Source organism: Hippoglossus hippoglossus, chromosome 15, assembly GCF_009819705.1.
Source record: "Hippoglossus hippoglossus isolate fHipHip1 chromosome 15, fHipHip1.pri, whole genome shotgun sequence".
Lineage (NCBI taxonomy): Eukaryota > Metazoa > Chordata > Actinopteri > Pleuronectiformes > Pleuronectidae > Hippoglossus > Hippoglossus hippoglossus.
In genome coordinates, this window is record NC_047165.1 from 25026047 (window position 1) to 25046663 (window position 20617).

The 20617-nt window shown below is 43.4% G+C and overlaps 1 protein-coding gene across 3 annotated transcripts in view; it reads right to left on the reverse strand.

The window, feature by feature from the left end:
• si:dkey-191g9.5 (rap1 GTPase-GDP dissociation stimulator 1) overlaps positions 1–12473 on the reverse strand; it is a 30318-nt gene extending 17845 nt beyond the window's left edge. For 2 of the 3 annotated variants that reach the window (XM_034609461.1, XM_034609458.1), the window contains exons 1-3: positions 12342–12449; positions 12184–12305; positions 9448–9552 (exon numbers count right to left, since the gene is read on the reverse strand). In XM_034609461.1, the coding sequence (XP_034465352.1) occupies positions 9448–9552; positions 12184–12196 (118 nt within the window). In that variant the 5' untranslated portion in view covers positions 12197–12305; positions 12342–12449. Of the gene's footprint in view, positions 1–9447; positions 9553–12183 lie in introns of all 3 variants that reach the window. The other variant, XM_034609460.1, reaches the window with a different exon arrangement.
• Between the last annotated feature and the right edge of the window lie 8144 nt (positions 12474–20617).

Sequence of the window (20617 nt, forward strand, 5' to 3'; positions counted from 1 at the left end):
TGAGTTGACCATTTACCAGCAGATTTTCCACAACATTACCTGCCTGGTAAATTGTTTGCTCTGCCGGTCTGTTTATCGGGGTATCTGCCCTGACTGAAGACCAGCTTCCCGTTCTCTAGCAGTAACCGGCTGATCCTTCAGTGAGCCAACCGGGTGGGCTTCATCAACAGAAATGCTACCATCCTCTATGCAGCACGCCACGCCAAACACAACCACTGTACCTTAACCATCAACAGTAAACCTGGCAATAACGATTAATTTAAAACTTTTATTATACATTCAATTATTGTCGTACTGTGACAGTACTGGAACTAGCTCCCACTCACGGATCGGGAGGCAGACACCATCTCTACATTTAAGGTTAGACTTAAAACATTCCTTTTTGATAAAGCCTATAGTTAGGGCTGGATCAGGTGAGTCCTGAACCATCCCTTATTAATGCTGCTATAGGTCTAGATTGCTGGGGGAATTCCCATCATGCACTGAGCACTTCTCCCCTTGAACGGGTTATATTTGCACATTTGGCCTTATCCAATTTTCTATTGATAGCGAAGCATTTTAACACTTTTTGTCATGTTTTTTTGTGGTCTTGTTTTCTGTCAGTGTGTTATAATTTTGAAAAAATCAGAAATCAGAAATCAGAAAATTAAATCAGAGCTGAAACCTGATGCTGTTCCTGGTCTCTCTCTCCCCTATCCTCCCCCTCCCCTCTATCTCTCTCTGCTCTCTTCCCCATTTTTCCCTGCTCACCCCAACCGGTCGAGGCAGATGGCTGCTCGCATTGAATCTGGTTCTGCTAGAGGTTTCTTCCAGTTAATGAGGGAGTTTTTTTATCTCCACAGTCGGCCAAATGCTTGCTCATTGTTGGAACTGTTGGGTTTCTCTATCATTTTTTAGGTCTATGTAAAGTGCCATGAGATAATGCAAATTATGATTTGGCTCTGTACAAATAAAACATTTAATTTAATAAGGTGCATATGACATGCATTTCCCTATCAGAGGGTTTATATGAAGCTCTGGTTAGACCTTAATGTGCCCATAGCCCTAAATACATAGTTGCCTCATTGGCACATTTGGTCCATTGCTGTGATACGTCAATTGAACCAGGCAAGACTAACCTGAAAACACATACTCCTAAACAGTGGAGCTGTGTTTTTTCTGGACTAAAAGCACTATATTGTTGCGAGATGTTTTTTTCAGGGTTTATGATCTACATGGAGTGCAAAAAAGTTTTGTAGGCATTAATTTGTGCAGTAGAACATACAAGGGATATTTTCCATCTTGTCCTATGTTCTAAAACAAGACAGTGTTTAGATTAAAAGGCAGAGAGGCAATGATGTCTGATCTACTGAGCGGGCCAAATGGCTTTCATAGTACTGCCATACTAGTCAGATTTACCTTCAGCCTATTTTTGTTGTGGCAACAGAGGAGATTCTCATAAGACTTGACAAAGACGACTTCACTGAAAAGATGTCAGAGGGCAGTAAGTTACTGCGCCACCTACTTACTAGTCTGGTAATCGTTACATCAACAAATAGGGTTAGCCTACAAAATAAGAGTTCTGGTGCTTTGCATGAAAGGTGGCCTGGAAAGGAGTCAAATCACGGCCTGAATTATTGTCGCATTCAACCGCTGGGCGTTAGTATGTGTGAAATGCCACTCAATGCATTATTATGAACCGGTTTTGCTAACAATGGCTGGCTGGCTAACATAAACACTGTTCCTGTGCAACTGGAATGCTATCAACTCGGATTATTCGGGTGTGATGTCATTCTGACTGCCGAACTCCGAGATGTAATGGAATGGAGCATAAGATCCTGCAAAACTTCAAGTTCCAGACTGACGACTGCTGGCTAACTAACCAGATATAGTGATAACTGACAAGGAGCAGAAGAGGGCAGTAGTGATAGATGTGGCAATCCCAGTTGACAGTAACATCAGGAAGAAGGACCTCAAGAAGATTGACAACCACGAGGGCTGAAAGAGAGACTGGAACAGATATGGAGGGTGAAGTTCAAATCCTATGGTACTAGGAAGGTTAGGTAGGGGCTGTGACCCCTGAACTGGGAGCCTGGCTCCAGCAGACCATGAAGGTTTCCTGACCCATGATGATGGCTGACTAATCAGCTGATTTAGATTACCTAGAGCAGTTCTCTTGGATGTATATGCCAAACTGTGTTAAGTAGAATTAGAGAGGTCGAACCTAGAGAACCGCACCATCCCAGTACATACACAGGTACCCTTGACTCCAGCGTTTTTGGTAACCGGCTGTGTTGCCAGGTATGTGTTTGATATGATTAACATTATGTTTACCATCTGCCTAAAGCATCTTTTGGGAATAATATACTTCTGTCAAACACTGTAGGCCGGAAATATTGCAATGCGTGCCATTTTGGATGAGATCATGAAATAATTAAATTGTTGCCCTGACTGCATTAACTGCAGCAGCAGCACATTACCACTGAACATTTTCTTTAATTACTGATACCACTGCTGTGGTCACCAAATAATATGTATTTCTTCACCTCCACCTCACTCACAAGCAGCTTGATTTTGGTGACAAAAGAGTTGGTCTGCTCGCTTGATCTCATGATTCACCATAGAAACCCATTCATCAGCAGGGTCTTTCCACATTCGTGAGATTCTTTGTATTGACCAATTATGGTTAAATGTGGTTGTGTAGGGGTGGGATATGAGGTAGATCCACGTATGCACGTACCAGTTGTACTTTGATGTATAAAGGGAACATTGCATGTTTTTATAAATCAGTTTATTTTCTGGACATGCCATTTTCTGCTTTTGTGTGCATGTACACTTTTAGTATGTATCCTAGGCACTGTTTTATACATAGGGTCCCAGGGCTGTCAAATTTTTGGTGAGAATGACTCACCATGTATCCAGCTAAATCCCTACTATATGTGTTTATCACACTGTTTGTTGGAACATCACCAGCTCGGCAGCACCACCGGCGCCTGTGGGCAATGGAAAACAAAATGATCAGCAACCTTCTGGTGGAGGTACCGCTGGTCTCTCTTTATCACCGCAACCAGCTCCACACCCATTATCTTATATTACTGCTGCCGCAAACGATAATGAGAATGTCCTGACAGTTCTTCCCTCAAGGCCTGGTAGAAGTAGTGATGTAAAGTGCACCATAGCTAAACTATTGGTCACTGTTATCTGGGACAAAGTTGGAGCCACAGAAACCTAAGGTCTCTCCTGCCAGCGTCAGACAAAGCTAGCAATGTGACGCAATATCACAAAATCAATATATCTTGATAAGTGAAAAAAAAAAAATTGCCGTCATTTATTCAATTTTTGCATATGATAGAGCTATAGCTTTTACCTCGCAAAGTGCTTTATACATGAGACACACGATGAGTACACATAGAGTGCTCCAACACAGCTATGATGTCAGTTAGAAGTAAAAATATTTTTCTTGGCTTTGGAAAAATTTTAGAGAAGATTAAAACTGCATGGCTTGAAAATATACAATACAAAAAGTCATGATAGGCTATGTTTAGATTTTAGGGTTTCCTTTCAACAATTTTACAGGTATTTGTTTTACAATGAGGGCCTATGATGAAAATCCTTTTTGGGCCACAGGAGATTTGTTGCTGCAATACCACTACAGGTAAACATTTGCAGTCTAATTATATTCTCTAGGTCTAATTTTGCAGCAATGCCCAAACTTCACATTTGATCTCTTCCTTAACCCTCGTGTTGTTCCTGGGTCGGATTGACCCAGAGTGTGTGTGTGTCTGTGTGTGTGTGTGTGTGTGCGTGCGTGCGTGCGTGAGTGCGTGCGTGTGATCATACGCAAGCCCTGGCCTTTCAGGGTTAGGGTTAGGGTTAGGGTGACCCAAGGATTGTCATTATCCAATTCTCCTGGGGTAATTGAGACCAATGGTTTGTCATTCTCGATTCTCCTGGGGGGGTATATTAGACCCACATAGAATTCTCCGTGTGCCACTCTCCCGGACCATGGTACGATGTCGCGTCAGGAGCGTTTCACCAGAGAACAGGTTTTCCAACAGCTATTCTCCCAGCAACCATCCTCTGAACCCGAAGAGGACGCGAAAGAGCCAGACCGAGAAGCGGACGGACAAGGAGATGGAGAAGCAGACCGAGAAGCAGACAGAAAAGCAGACCGAGAAGAAGACAGAGAGGACGGCGACGATGGCGACTACGAAGACGGCGACGGCGACGAAGACTACGACCCAGTGGGTGATGCTTCTGCAGATTCGTCATCCTTGGACGAAGAAGAAGAAGAAGGACAAGACCACGGCGACACCACCACCACCACCGGACTCATGGAAAGAGAGACCTTCCTGTCAAGAAACGGGGAAATAACATGGTCCTCGAGGGCGTACGGCCTCCTCCTCCTCCTTCTCTTCCTCCTCCTCTGCTGTGGCTCAAAGCGGGGTCCCCCGGGGCCCCACGATCCACGCGACGTCCCGCACCGGTGACCTAGCCTCGACGTTCCGCCTGTTCATCACGCCGATGGTAGAGAACATCATCCTGGAGATGACGAATCGGGAGGGTCGTCGAAAATACGGCGACGAATGGAAAGGGATGGACGAGACCGACCTGCGCGCCTACGTAGGGCTGCTGATCTTAGCGGGCGTGTACAGGTCCCGGGGCAAGGCCGCCGCCAGCCTGTGGGACGCCGAGAGCGGCCGGGCGATATTCCGTGCCACGATGCCCCTAAAACTCTTCGACACGTACTCCAGACGAGACGCACGAGACGAGCCACGGACAAATTGGCGGCCGTGCGAGAGGTCTGGGACGCGTGGGTGTCGCGGCTACCGCACCTCTACAACCCAGGGCCCGAAGTGACCATGGACGAGCAACTGGTTCCATTCAGAGGTTAGTCTTTTTTTTCGTTTTAAAAAAAAAATATTATTATGTTGTAGTGGACACGTGATAGGACAGAATTCACCAAAGGCTGTGACATTGGTTTACACTAATTGATTGCACTATGTGGTTTGCACGCTGTGGGGTTACCAAGGTAACAAGGGCACTGGGAGTGGTTAAAAGCAGATGTTGGGTGACACCCGGAAGTGCTCTGTATTGTGGAAATGTTTATGAAATAAAACGCACGCCGAGAGGTGCATAAAAACGAGAGATCTCCGGACTACTTCATCCCATCGACTCCTACATTGGTGACCTTGACATTCTCTGGACGTATCCAGAGACGGACATGGCGACGCACGCAGTATCGCTTAAACTCCCGGAGTTTTTGGGCATGGTGAACTTTTACCACCGCTTTCTTCCGCAGGTAGCACAGCTAATGCGACCCCTTTATGAGGCCCTGAAGGGTAAAGCGGCCAGGCACGCAGTGATTTGGACTGAGGATAGGAATAAAGCATTTGATGATGCCAAGGCAGCTTTGGCTAATGTGACGATGCTGGCACACCCCGCACCCAATGTTCCGATATCCATCACTAGTGATGCTTCTGACTATGCAGTTGGAGCGGTGCATGAGCAGTGGGTCAATGGGGCCTGGCAGCCGCTCGCCTTTTTCAGCAGACAGCTGCGCCCCAATGAGCGGATTTACAGTACCTTCGATAGGGAGCTGCTAGGCCTCTATCTCGCCATCCGACACTTTCGTTTCCTGTTAGAGGGCCGAAGTTTCACAGCGTACGTGGACCACAAGCCGTTGACTTTCGCCATGGTTAAAGTGGCAGAGCCGTGGTCTGCTCGCCAGCAGCGCCAGCTTTCCTTCATATCGGAGTTCACCACAGATATACAACATGTGGCAGGCAAGCACAACCCGGTGGCTGACTGCCTCTCCCGAGCGGTTGCTGGAGCCGTCCAATTTGGTGTGGACGATGAGGGCATGGCAGCAGATCAAATTTCTGATCCAGACGTTCAGGCGCTGAGGACGGCTGAGACAGGACTGAGGTTGTGTTATGTTATGTTATGTTATGTTATGTTATGTTATGTTATGTTATGTTATGTTATGTTATGTTATTATGTAGATAGCGGCTGCTAGTCCTCGTCCTCATCTCATCTCCTCTCATCTCTTCTCCTCCTGTTTTTCTCCCTAGGCCGGTGTCCATTCTGTCAGTACATGCCCAGCAAGCCGGCAAAATACGGGATCAAGTCGTGGGTGGCCTGCGATGCGAAATCAAGCTACGCTTTGAAGATGCAAGTGTACACCGGAAAGCCGAGCGGCGGACGCCCAGAACAGAACCAGGGGTTGCGGGTAGTGCTCGATGTAACGGAGGGAATGCACGGTCGTAACGTCACGTGCGACAATTACTTCACCTCCTACGAACTCGCGTGGCAGCTCCTGGAGAGGAAGCTCACCGTGGTCAGCACGGTTTGGAAGAACAAGCCTTAGCTCCCGACCGGGCTGCTCGCGGTCAAGGGAAGAGGTGTTCTCATCCAAGTTCGCATTCACGCCCACCGCCACTCTTGTGTCCTACATCCCAAAGACAAACAGGAACGTGGTGCTCCTGAGCACACGGCACGCCGAGGCCGACATCAGCGACCGCGAGGACGGGGAACCAGTCATCGTCCTGGACTAAAACCGCAACAAAGGTGGCGTGGACAACCTAGACAAGGTGATCGGAATGTACAGCTGCAGGAGGATGACTGCGCGCTGGCCCCTGGTCGTCTTTCACAACATTCTCGACGTCTCTTCCTACAACGCCTTTGTGATATGGAGAGAGATCAACCCAGACTGGATGCCGGGCAAGCTGAATAAGCGGAGGGTGTTCCTATAGCAGCTGGGAAAGGCTCTCGTGACTCCGTTCATCGCACGAAGGGAGCGCATCCCCCGCACGGAAGCGTCCACCGCGGTTGTGAAGGCTGTAAAAGCCGCCGCCGCACAGAGAGCTCTTGACTACGATGCTCGACCCGAGCGTCGGGCCTCCTCCATAGCCCTAGCAGCAGCCCCGCTCGGGGCGTGTAAGAGGAAGAGGTGTCAGATATGCCTCAGGAAAAAGGACTGTAAAACTCACACCGTGTGCCGCGGGTGTAACAAATACATCTGCAAGGGCTGCTCACTTGTCTATTGCCCTACGTGTGCGTCCTAATATGGGGTGGGCTATGTGAGGGGGCCAACAGCCGGGGGAAGCAGGGACAACACAAGGGTTATGGCATTTATATGCCAATCTTCAGTCATAATTATAAGGCCACCTACTGGAATTAGGAAATGACATGATGAATGTATTTGAACATACTCCTCCTATTTGGTTAAGTCGGTCAGAAGAGCCAGAAGATATTGATGATGCTTTTCATGAAGACTTTCTTTTGATAAAATGCCACTGCCCTGGTGGTGGGAAAATATTGATGCTTCTCGATGGCACAGGAGGCAATTGTTACTCAAAAATACATTGTCTGATCTGTCCCAAAACTCATGTTTGAAGGGGTCCCAGACTGAAAGAATCTGCACACCAATATTCTGGAATAAGCATGGCACTATGTACTGGCAACAGGTGACATGTTTTAGGGATTGTGGGCTTTTTGCGGTGATCTACAAAAAAATATTTTTTTGCGTGCATTACTGGTTTCCGCCATGGAGCATTACGGAGAGCAGAGTTACCGCAAGCGCAAAGCGAAATTTAATGCCATGGAATTGGAGGTGTTAGTGGAAGAGGCAAACAAACACTACATCAAAGGAATATTAATATAACTCAAAGAAACCCGATATGGGAGAGTATCTGCGAGAAAGTAAATGCTGTGGTTAAAACAAAAAGAACAACCGATGAAATAAGAGAAGATAGCAGGACATAAAAAGAAGAACAAAAGAAAAAATTGCTCATAATAAAACCTTGGCAAATAAAACAGGTGAGGGGGGGGGGGGTGGAAGAGATGCCTCTGACCAATATTGAGCAACAGGTGCAGTTCACTTTCTGTGGCACGAGTGCTTAGGCAATGTCTGAATGTCTGAATGTCGGGGCTTGCGGACACTTGGTTGACACCACACGAGCAATATGGAGGCATGTTATGTTTTTTCTGTTTTATTACATCTGAAGCTTTGGTCACCAGTTACTTGTATTGGATTCTGCTCTAACACTGTTTAACCCTGGGACTCCTAAAGTGTTGTGTGGACTCAAACACTTTACCCAACCCTCCATCGGCCAGAGGTGGGAAGTAACGAAATACTTTGTTACTGTATTTATATCTGTAATTTACTTGAGTGTTTATTTTCCTGACGACTTTTTACTTTACTCAATACATTTGAACGCACATTTCTGTTTGCATTTGAACGCAAATTCCAAATTTACGGCTCACCTCTCTCTCGCTCACTCGCGTGCCCCCTGCCTCGGGAGATGCGCAGGCCCGGCGGCGTGTTTGCCATCAGGGGGGGGCAGCGCGAGACCCTAAGCGTCTGGAGGTTGGTCGGGCTGCCTTGGTCGACCAATCCCTCTGCAGGTTCACCTTCAGAAACTTTGTTACGAGTTTAACTTCCTCTAGATAGTCAAGTTTGATCGTCTTCTTCTCGGGACTCCGCCAGGGCCGTGACCAACTCTGGCAGGGCCGATCCGAGGACCTCACTAAACCATCCAATGGGTAGTAGCGATGTGTGTACAAAGGGCAGGGACTTAATCAAGGCGAGCACATTCCCCATCCATTTATTCCCTTTAGAATTATCCAGGTGCTCATGCAGGAGCTAGTTTCAGTTCTGTCTTTATTATTCTGTCTGAAATTTGGCCTCCAGCAAATCACTGTGTCCAGTGATTTTTTCTTCTCTGTACTAGCACTGTCCAGGTTGTTAACAAAAGAGGAAAACTATCCTATTTTGTGTGCCTACAACTTGTTTCCTTTTGCTGAGTTATCATAAGAGGCATTGTGTATCATTCCTGCTACTGATTAGAAAGTGAAAGGTCCATGTTTATTGATATTTACAGAATTTTTTAGTGGTTATACTCTGGTCTCTTAGTGTTCTTAGGCAGACACAAGAGGCACTTGTTTATTCTGTTGTGTTGGTTCTTTGTTGTCCCTAGAAGTTCAGATGCACTAGTCCAATACTATTTGAACCTCAGCATCTGGGGTTCAAAATTTGTAAAATTATACAGTATATGTATATTTTTGTTATAATTTTTCAGTCAGTTGAAATAAATCCTGAAGAGAACAATTTTGGGTTGTTTTGTGTCTGTATAGGCCTACTATAAAAAGCACTTTGCATTTTTTATTTTGTACTTGTACTTTTACTTTTGATACTTAAGTACATTTCAACACCAGATACTTTTGATACATTTAATATGAGCTACTTTAAGACTTTGACTCAAGTCATTTTCTTACGGGTGACTTTAACTTTTACCGGAGTCACTTTCAGGTAAGATATCTGTACTTTTACTCAAGTATGGCTTTCAAGTACTTTATACACTACTGCCATCGACATAGTGGTGAGTAGATAATGAGTGAATTTTCATTTCTGGATGAACTATCCCTTTAAGTAAGTGTGTGCTGTGTGCGTGTGGCATGACTTACTCTTTTCCAGCAAAGAAGATAGTACTGTGTCCAAATGAGGCTTGAGCTCCTCTTCAATTAGCTCTGTACTCACACTGATAGCCTGTAGTGCTTCACTTAGAGAATCTGAAACAAACACAAACATACAACACCACAAAATATTGACAGTAAAGGTTAGCAACATGTCAGCTTCAAAGGACTTCCTTATCCCCTCAAATACATACATATAAACTCTAAATCTTGGAAAAATTATAAATACCAAAAAGTAAATCACAATAGATGTATGTACACTAGGTAGAGTAAATGGCCAGAGTTTCTGCAAGTAATATCTAAAAGCATAATGTTGTAATTGGCCGTGCGACACATCTGTGTATGATGGGGCATGGCTAGTCACACACAGAGCTGTGAATCAGCCAGTGAATGTCATAGAAGAATCAAACAGGTGATTTAGCAACTGCACCTTGTGCTCTGCATAAACTAATGCTCAGTTTCTCAAACTCTGGCTGCTGAGGTGGTTCCCGATACTGGCAGTATTTATTGCCAGTTCATCTTCAGACCCTGTTTTCACTCTGACTTGTCTATCTCTACACTCGGTCACATTGTCCAATAATCTTACTCACACGATCAAAATGCTAAATGTCCTCTTTTTGGGGTAGTCACTTTGCTCCCAAATAAAAGGGTTGGAGCCTTCAGATGGAAGCATAAGTCATATAGACGTCGATCTTCCAAGCTACCAAAGACCACTGAGACTCACATTCCCACTGGCGATAAGCCTCTTTTCCCACTTCTAGCCTGAACCAAATTACCAGGTTCCCAGCAGTTAAGGTAGCTAGAAGGCAGCCCAAGCCTCAGCTACCAATCTATCCGAACTACTGCTGCCAAGCTATCCAGAGCCTCAGTTTCCCAGGCATACTAAGCCCCAGCTGCTCAGCCCAGCGAATGACACCCTGCCAGACCCTGAGTAGGTCATCCCCACCAAAGTTCCTTCTCATTGGGGGTCCTGGAAGACGACCACTCTGTTCCTACATCAAGGGTCCCAGTCAACGTTAGTGCAACCCTGCATGAGGGTTCTCAAGCCAATGTCCACTCGGCTCCTGTGTTTGGGGTCCTTGCAGAAGTCATATCCCATGTGTCAACCAACACTAAGCCTGCTCTGTGTGTGATGGCGGCACCAACAGCCACACACTGAACCTCAGCAACATGGTGGGAACTTTTCTTTAATCTGTTTAATTTGTTTAGTTTAAGTTTCTTTTTGCAAACACTTAAACATCTGCTCCCGATCTCCAGACTGATTTCCAGTCCACATTGACTTCAGCTGCTGGTCTCCAGTCAGTGGTCGCCTGCTACTCCCTGCTACTACCTCTGCATACATCCTGCCTTCATCCCTGCCTTTTCCAACACCCTTCAGAATGGCTGGGTGGTGCCTTGGTAAAGGGTGCACGTGATGGTTGACGGTGCTCTTGCTCTCCTCAGCTTCTAGGGGAAGTAGAGGTGCATAATGGCTCTCTTGGCCAGTGATGCCATGTTGCTTGATGTTCAATCCCAGGAAATGCTTCACACGCATTCCACAGCAAAGCCATTGATGTCCATTGTCTCTTGAATCCTATCGTCTTTCCAAGTTAACATTTTTGTCAGTGTCTTCAACGTGTGTGGCTCCTCTTTTTCATCCTTAAATACTGTATTTGTATTCTTTTTGTGTTTTTCAGTTTTGCATTTGTCATGTATTAGTGGGAAAAACCTGGCGAATATCGAGAGCAACCAAGCCTACTTTATTTTACATAAAATGCACGTTGTTTTGACAATACCCTTTTTGCCATTGGCAGAAAAAAGAAAATGAGCATAATTTTGCTGGTAAATGCAATCTGGGGTTTTGTAGAATTGTTCAGGGTTGACATTCTGGTTTCCTGGTAAGGTTAAATCCCAGTATCATCAATCTCAGTAACTTTAACATTACCTAATGCATATTCAACTTTCTTCCAATACTAGCAAAGAATAAAACTCAGGACCAAGCTAAAAGAACTGCTTAAACAAACAGATTTACAAAACAATGCATACATACAAACAAACGCACAGTGAGGTGAGACCTGCAGGTTGTAATCACCCCAGCTAATCCCCTGTAAGTCGAATGAAAATAGCCTGAGTGGAAAGGGCTATCAGGCTAATACACAGCCTGTGAGGTCAGGATCTAACACCCATGTCTTGTGTGTGTGTGTCTGCTTGTCTTTCTATGGTTTTGAGGGTCAAATTATGTGTGTGTGTGTGTGTGTGTCTGTGTGTGTAAAATGTATGATGCTTCAAGCAAGATGCATTCCTCACATCAGCAGTTACTCAGCAGCAGCAGTGGCTTCTGATGAGGCTGGGTGTGTCTTCAGCGTGTAATGCATGACGACCACTGGCTACTGAGTTGCTGTCCCTCCACTCTCATGCTAAATAGTGCATGCTTACTGGCCACTGAGACACACAGCTTGGTGTTGCAGGGTTTGTCTGGACAGAGCATGACACTTAAGCATGGTGCAATTCCATGCCTTATACCCTAAAAGATTAAGCTATTTACACATTTTCCAATGTCTATCTATCTATCTATCTATCTATCTATCTATCTATCTATCTATCTATCTATCTCATACACACATTGAAACATTCACATTCCATGGTGTGATGCCTGATATTACACAACCACAGCTCGTATTGTATAGCATCATGCAAAAATAAAACACACACACAGAGCAGAAGGATGTTAAATATGAAGCTACTCACCAGTGTCTGTCATGGCTGCTGGTCGACAGTCTCTCTGTTAGCTCGCTCACTGCCTCTGCCTGCTGGCACTGCTTCTCTCTGTGTGTGTGTGTGTGTGTGTGTGTGTGTGTGTGTGTGTGTGTGTGTGTGTGTGTGTGTGTGTGTGTGTGTGTGTGTGTACAGAGGAGCTCCCCTCCCTTCTTAAGGTCAGGTGTACCCCAACTATGTCTCTCACTCCGTCTCTCTTCTCCTCACTCGTTCCCTCAATCCCATTATCCAGCGTCTTTTTCTCTCCCTGCCCCCATTGCGTGTCTCTCTCTCTCTCTCTCTCTCTCTCTCTCTCTCTCTCTCTCTCTCTCTCTCTCTCGCCTAGAGTGTATACCCTAGCCTATACTTTCAAATTAAGCAAAAAGAAACACATTTGAAATGTTTTTTAAATAAAAATTATTGATTGCGATGCAAATATAAAATATGTCACTTCATCATTATTATATCTTAAAACACCATAAGTTTTAGAGACAGATTTAATGGAACATTATTTAGCTATAGAAAAGATAGTGTCTGAAGAGGACTACAATCCATTCAAAGGTATCTCTGATTCCAAGCAACAGGATCCAGATTTGACACTACTCAACTATTATAACTGTGATTTCTCTATTATTTACTGTCTGCTGTATTAGTATGGGTGCCTAGTGGTAGGCACCCCTAGGTAATGCATTGCAGGGCGAAGATATCTATTTGCTCATCAAAGTCTTGTGATTCTCACTGTGTTTTCATCTCAGATAGGAGTTATAGATTTAGAATTAGAGCATTTAGTTCATGACGTTCTCCCGAGGTCCAATCTGTCCCTCACTCTCTGTCACAGGTGCAGTCGTTAGTGAAATACACACGCAGAGGGGGGGGGGGCAGAGGGGGAAAGGGGGACAGTGGGGTCTTTATATTAACTACTGCAGAGGTGTTGATCAGTACTATGTGTAGTGTGGTGGGTAGAGCAGAGGGACAGTGACTCAGAGGTCGTGAGGGTGGAACTTCAGTGTTGTTATTTTCTTTGTCTGATGATTTGAACAACAATGTGATTGACTCAGTGGTTGAGATGCTGACTCAGTGATCCACTGGTCGTGAGTTCAAAACCAACTGAAGCCAAAAATATATTTTTTTTCTTACATGTCCAGTTGCACTCAACTTCAATATTGACTCATCGTTATAGCGCCACCTACTGGTCAGTGTGAAAATGAAGTGTGAGCAATCGACCCCAAAATTGTCACATGATCAGAGTCAAGGCCTGATCAAGTCAAGGCTATCACTATCACTGCATACACACTAATAGTGATAGCGCCACCTAGTGGTCAGTGTGAAAATGAAGTTTGAGCAATCGGTCCCAAATTGCACACACTTCGTCAGATTCCTGACCTGAACAGATATATTAGTGTGTATGCAGTGATAGTGATAGCGCCACCTACTGATCAAGTCTGTCTCTCTCTCTTAAACCAGCCAGTCTGTCCTCTCTCTTAAACCAGCCAGCCAGTATCTCTCTCTCTCGCTCTCTCTCTCGCTCTCTCTCTCTCTCTCTCTCTCAAACTGGTACATTTTCTCTCTCTCTCTTAAAGCAGCCAGTCTGTGTCTCTCTCTCTCTCTTCCCCCCAAAAAAACAAAGAGTCTCTGTTGCGCCAGCAGCAAGCAAGGCACCCATTTGAAATTTCTCGGCAGGAGGAATTTTCTAGTTCTTCTTACAACCCCAGTTAAATCTGATGTGTGGTGTGTTTCTGTTAGAGCCGTGAAGATGATACAACTTTTGGCTAGTGTTATTTTATCACGATAATCATAACCAGCTTGTTGTCGTTGTAGTTACTAAGTGTGAATCTCTATAAACATGTGAATCTGCAGAATCTTTAGATCAGGGTCCTTCTGGTTATATGTGAAGTGTCAGGGATGTGAGGGAAGAAGAATGAGAAGAGAAGAGAGGAAAAGAATGAAGGAAATGAGACATGAAAAGTTGCTGAGTCAGCAGGAGAAGAGGAGGATGAAAAAGTGGACAATAAAAGGAGTGAAGAGCAGAGGAGGAGAAACAAGTAGAGGTTTGGAGGAATTTAATATTATAAACACCTTAAGAAGTCTTAATACATCTTTTAATTTATATTCTCCTCTTTCAGTGGAGGTGATTTCCAGGAATAAACGAGAGGAGTTGTGGAGAAAGCAGGAGAAGAAGAAGAGGAACAAGAGGATGATAAAGAAATGAAGAGGAGGAGAGGAGAGCAGAGGTATGTAAAAGATGTCATTCCAAAGCCCAGAGGGAGAAGCAGGGCTGAACAAAATAGAAGATGTTGCACACGTTTGTATCATGGCAGCAAGAAAACCGCCAAAGCTCGGGAGCTAGAAACGCAGGAGTCGGAGAAACTGACAATAACATGATCTCCTAAAAGAGAGAGAGGAGGACGAGAAGAAACTAGTAAAAGATAAAATGATATAAACTAATGACGTGATCAGAGAGGAGGGTTGTATTTGCTCAATGCACTTTCTTTCCAGAAAAGTTCAAGGTTTGAAACTGAAATGTTCCAGCACAAAAACCCCTTCGTTTCTACTCAGCATGATTGTGAGTCAATTAAAGAAACTTTGTCACCGTGCACTCTGAGTTTTACTCTGTTTAAGGTTGGTGTGATTCCATTTATACGGTGACGCATAAAAGCAAAGTTAGAAGAAGAAGGTGAGAACTTTTGTCTCATTAAAGCAACAAAGGAAAAACAGCTGCAGGGTTTTTTTTACACATACGATCAGATAAAAGGTGCAACGAGCTGCCGAAGCGTTTATCTGATCCGAGATCAGTTCAACCACTCAGTGTGTCTGTGCGTGACACAGTATTATATTTGTTATTATATGTCATTTTTTACATATACATGTTCAGTTTTCATCATTGAGATTGATGTACACTAACCAGCATCTGGAATAAAAGAGCAAACTGGGATAAGATTATTTTTTATTTTGTATTTTCCAAAAATATGTATGTAATACAGGTGTGAGGAGGGAGGGGAGGGTAAGGAGGGGAGGGGGGGGGGGGGGGGGGGGAGTCAGGATGAGGGGACGGTTGAGGAAGAGGAGGACCTCGTTTAAAAGAGATGCTCCTCAGCTTCTCCTCACAGTCCAGTCTAACCCACACTGCAGCTTTCTCAGCAGGCAGGAGGGACTGAGTTTTTTCATCAGAGCGTATTAGTCCAGGTGACTGAAAGATACAAATATACATATACCAGGTAAATACACAGTCCCATCCTAACTTCAGATATATTCAAAGGGACAGAGCTGAATGGACTTTAGTCATTTACACACGTCTGCTTTTAAAGTATGTAAAACTAGAGTAAAGTAAGAAAAGACAGTCGTGTTTTGAAGGTGTTAAAACTAAAAACTGTTTAACCTGAAGTCTCTCCTGCTTAGAACAGAACTTACTGTGTCTCCAGAGCAGTTGATCGTCTCCATGTTGGATGAACGCAGGTGATCCATTGTCGTCTACTAATGGTGGTAGAGTCTGATTCTGCTGAGAAAGGTTGCTCCTTTATATGTGACTACATTGGCTTTGATATCAAAGCCAATAAAGAGTTCTAAATGTGACATCTAAGGATCATAGGACTGTTGTTTTTGTCATTTGACCTTTACTGAAACATCAATGCACAAACTGTTTGAAGTGATTTGAATGATCTGAATTTCAATTGAACAGTATTACTTATATATACAGTATATATATATATATATTATGAATATAAATATAATATAAATAATAATAACAATAATAAATATATAAATATTACGTATAATTACTCTGATGTTAATATGTAACATCTCTCTTTGTGCTTTAACTGACTTAATTTTAAATGTATTTCCCTTCAAATGTATATAAATGTATCTATAACCTCAGAATTCAATAACAGTCATTGGTGTCTACAGACGCCCTCAATAAATTGGCTGAATTAAATACACTACTAATTAATCATAATGTGTTCATTCTTGGTGATCTTAATTTATGTACTTTCAGATAGGGGTGGAGAATCTCACGTTACGTTTATCTTTTGTGTAGTTCGCATAATCCTGCTAACAAACAGAGATGAAACTAAAAACAGTAGTGAGAGTGCATGCCTCCGACAAGACTAATGCCCAGTCTCAAACTTTTGCTCTGTTGCTGCATACACAGTATAGCTTTTGTTGTTGCCATACATGTGGACAGTTACAGTTGTACAGTTACCCGCAAGTGGCATGGTTCTCTCTGTCACACAAGAACGTCTTGCTGTGTGAGAGTGACCTCTATCTGTGTGCACCCCCGAGACCGCCATAGATTGAATTAACTTCAAGAAATAAATGCTGCAAACAAAGTGAAAAGAATTGCTGGGATCCAGCCCCTGATACAGATCAGCACTAAAATGTATTGGGTTCTTCCCTGACACATCCTTCCGCCAAGTTTTGTGGTAATCCATCCTGTTATATTTGCGTAACCCAGCTAAGGAACAAACATACAACAAACCATTTAATTCAAAGCGCTTTTAGAAAATGATGACTACAGAGTTGAGTGATCTCTGACTAAATAAGGTCCTCTTTAGTGAAACGATTAAAAGGGAACTGTAAATGTTAAAATATTCTGCTGGCTTATTCAAATAAACAAAGGACTTTATCCCATTTTAGATAGCAAACTTGGGAGGTTAGCAAGATAGTTAATCCTCTTTGGTTGTATACATTAGGTTTAACCATATGGTCTAAATGGTAAATGGGCTGTATTTATATAGCGCTGTTCTAGTCTTGATGACCACTCAAAACACTTTACAGTACAGTTTTGGCCATTCACACATTCACACACACATTCATACAGTGCATCTTTGTTCAGTACTTCCTCTATGAGAAGGGGGGTTCAGTATCTTGCCCAAGGACACTTCGGCATGTGGAATCGTGACAAGTGGCATCAAACAGCCGAAGTTCTGGTTAGAGGACAACCCCTTTATCCCCCAACACATACAAAACCATCATGCAACCACTATGCACACTATCAAAAATTGCAGATGTTCAGCTCCCACTTCAGGTCCTGGGTGATGAAAGTGCCCAGGAAGCGGAATGACTCCACGGTGTCCACTGGAGAGTAACAAAGGGTGATGGGGGCGGGCAGGACTTGGCTCTTCCTGAAGTCCACAGTCATCTCCACTGTTTTGAGAGCATTGAGCTCCAAGTTGTTGTCACTGCACCAGGTCACCAGGTGGTCAATCTCCCACCTGTAAGCAGACTCGTGCCTGCCAGAGATGAGTCAGATGAGGGTGGGGTCATCCGCGAATAGGGGGGAAGAAATTATAATAATAATTATTGTGCATCTTCACACTAATACTGCCAAGTTCAGAGCCTTGTCAATCCTCATGTGTCCAAAAAGCTTAATTTTCACAGCACAATCTATATGACTTTTTGATTTGCCATGCAGCCCGTGTAAGATTGGCAAGATCGATGAATCCTGTAGTGGCCCAAGGATTGTTCAGTGAGCACGAATCCTTGTCAAACGGACGACACGGCCAGCAAAATAGCTGTTGAATTTTAGTGCTGCCAGCTAGCAAGTCAGTGCAGAGGTAATTTTCCTCATTGAAATCAGAATCATAATCAAGTTTATGGTCAACTCCATGTCACACAATGAGGGCCTGATCTACTAAGATCCCAGATAAAGAGTGCTAAATTTCATGTGCATTAAAACAGATTGCACGTTTGGTTGGTGGGCGTTTTGTGGGTGAACTACTAAAAATGATTGCGCAAATGATAACAGGTGCAAACATGGTAGAGGCAGCAGTATTTAAATGAGTGTTTTGCGTGCGTTACAGGTTTCCGCCATGGAGCGTTACGGAGAGCAGAGTTACCGCAAGCGCAAAGCGAAATATAATGCCATGGAATTGGAAGTGTTAGTGGAAGAGGCAAAGAAATATATTGTTGAGCTTGCAAAGAAATATTAATATAACTCAAAGAAACGCGATATGGGAGAGTATCTGCGAGAAAGTAAATGCTGTGGGTAAAACAAGAACCGATGAAATTAATAAAAGATGGCAGGACATAAGAAATTTAGTTTCCGTACCAGACATTAATTTAGAAAATGTATCTATTTGTGTAAATCTACATCGCCTATAGTGTGAAGAAAATAAGGGACATGTACACTTTCAACTGGGAATTTCATAATTTCTACAATGAGCACACCAACAAGTTTCTTTACTTAGTGGCCTATAATACACTTCAGAACAGCCAGAATTATTTGTATGTATGCTTTTGTGACAATTTATATGCTGATTTATTGATGTGACAGACCTGACACCACTTCTTTCCTAATTTCCTAATTTAGGGTCCATTTGGCCTTTTGCGTAACAAAATTATTGGGGTACAAATGCCACATGCCAAGACACAAAGGCCATTGAGGGAAATAAAAAATTGTGCGGTGATAATGTAATGTAATAAAGGAAAACTACTGTGTGCGTAAATGAGTGAGTAAATTCATATATCTATAAAAAATATATACATTTATTCTTTCAATGAGACAGCCGATGTTTTTCTGGCAGTAAATGTCAGAACCGGCTCCTGGTACTGTACATTGACCAGAAGCTAAATGTTGTGCTTAATCATAACAAATTACAAATCAACGCCAACTGTCACTGTTTATCACATAGGCGCTTAAAGATGGACAATGCGTTTTCACTTCATTCTACTATACAGATATGAAGTAACATTTTCCAGATAGGAATGGTAGCATCTCAATCATCTTGAGTCAGTCTGCTAAGGATCGATCAGGGCTGGAGCAACTGTATCGAGGTGATGCTGCTACACTCGATCGACCAACTGTGCACCAGTCTGTTTTCAATTAAATTCAATAGCACGAGAAACATTAATGTAATAAGAACTACCTAAAATGACAAAAACTATCTTTGAGAAAAATCTTTTTCACATGTACTTTTCATTTGGTTTATGTCCCATCCACTTACATAGATGGGGTGGGATTTACAACCTATATTGCAACCAGCCACCAGGGGCGATTGGCTTCAGTTTTAGTGAGCGGTCATCTCGTCCATCCCAATAAACAACCTATTGTATAGCAGTAAAAACCGAAGCTTAACACACACAAACAGTATAAATCATTTGATGTTTTACTGCACCAAGCATAGACTGATGTATTTGCTGTGCAGTACAGAAAGGTTTTGAGAAGACACTTCATTAGTGCAATCAGGCTGAGCCACAGGATGGCCTTCCACTGAGAGGAGGAGACTGAACTTCTTGAAGCCAATTCAGGTACTCTTAAAGTAAGCTCAGATACCAGGGCACCTCATGGTGCATTCTTGCAGGTGTGGCTCAAGGGATAGAGCGGGTTGTCCACTAACCATCAAGTTGGAGGTTCAATCCCAATAAGCCAAAGTGTCCTTGGGCAACATACTGAAGATACCAGATGGCTGTGCCGGCAGTATAACAGTGTATCTGTGTATGATGGAGAAAGTGCAGCACACAGATGCATTGTATAAATGTGTGTGTGAATGGCAAAACTGTACTGTATAACGCTTTGAGTGGTCATGTAAAAGCACAATATTTACTTAAAAAATCCGAAAACTTTCAGTAAAACATTTAATTATATGACAATGACAACCCTTTATAATTTTAAGTTGTCTGTGCAGCACTTCCATACTAGTACCAAGGACCTTTATTTTTGAAGCACTTGTGCATAGCATGGCAAAAAAAGTGCAGAAACAATAAGAATTACAATAACAGGAAGAATAAGTCATCACATCAACAACCTTTTTTTGTAACCTGGGATAATGAGGAAATGGACAGGGGCATTGATCCTTATTCACCAACCATTCTTAAGATTCAATTTCTTCTTAAAACCCACTTATGCCATTTTTACAAAGATTCTGACATTCACCAATATTTTCTTATGGGGGATTTGTTCTTCTGTAGTAATACAATATATGCACACCGCACCCAGGACTGTGGTGCTCCCTGTTAGCACACAGAGCGGGACCTGAACCCGAATATTATCCAAAACATTTTCTCTGAACCTTTTCCAGCTTGTCCTGTCCCAATGGGTCCCGTGAGGCTCAGATCAAGTAGCCACAGATGCTAAGCTAAGGGTTCACCTGCTGTGCTGTTTCCAATGATGCGCAGCTCCAGCTTGGATAACTCTGTGCACCTTCCTTTTCCCTTCCTCTCTTCTGTGTTTGACAATATTTAATTTGACTTCAAATCTGAGATCAAACTATTTAAATTTTTTATTTACTTGCTCCAAAATAAGGGAAGTAAGATATATTTTCTCAGGATTCAAGTTTTGCTGGTTCCTGAAGAAAACACACTACAAATAAAGCAACTACTTTATACATCATGGAGCATTTTCTGTGTCTCATGGCCAGGTCCAGTAAGGTAACAAAGGGGGATATATAGATTCAAGATGATAATATAACCCAACTGTTTTAGATGATGCATA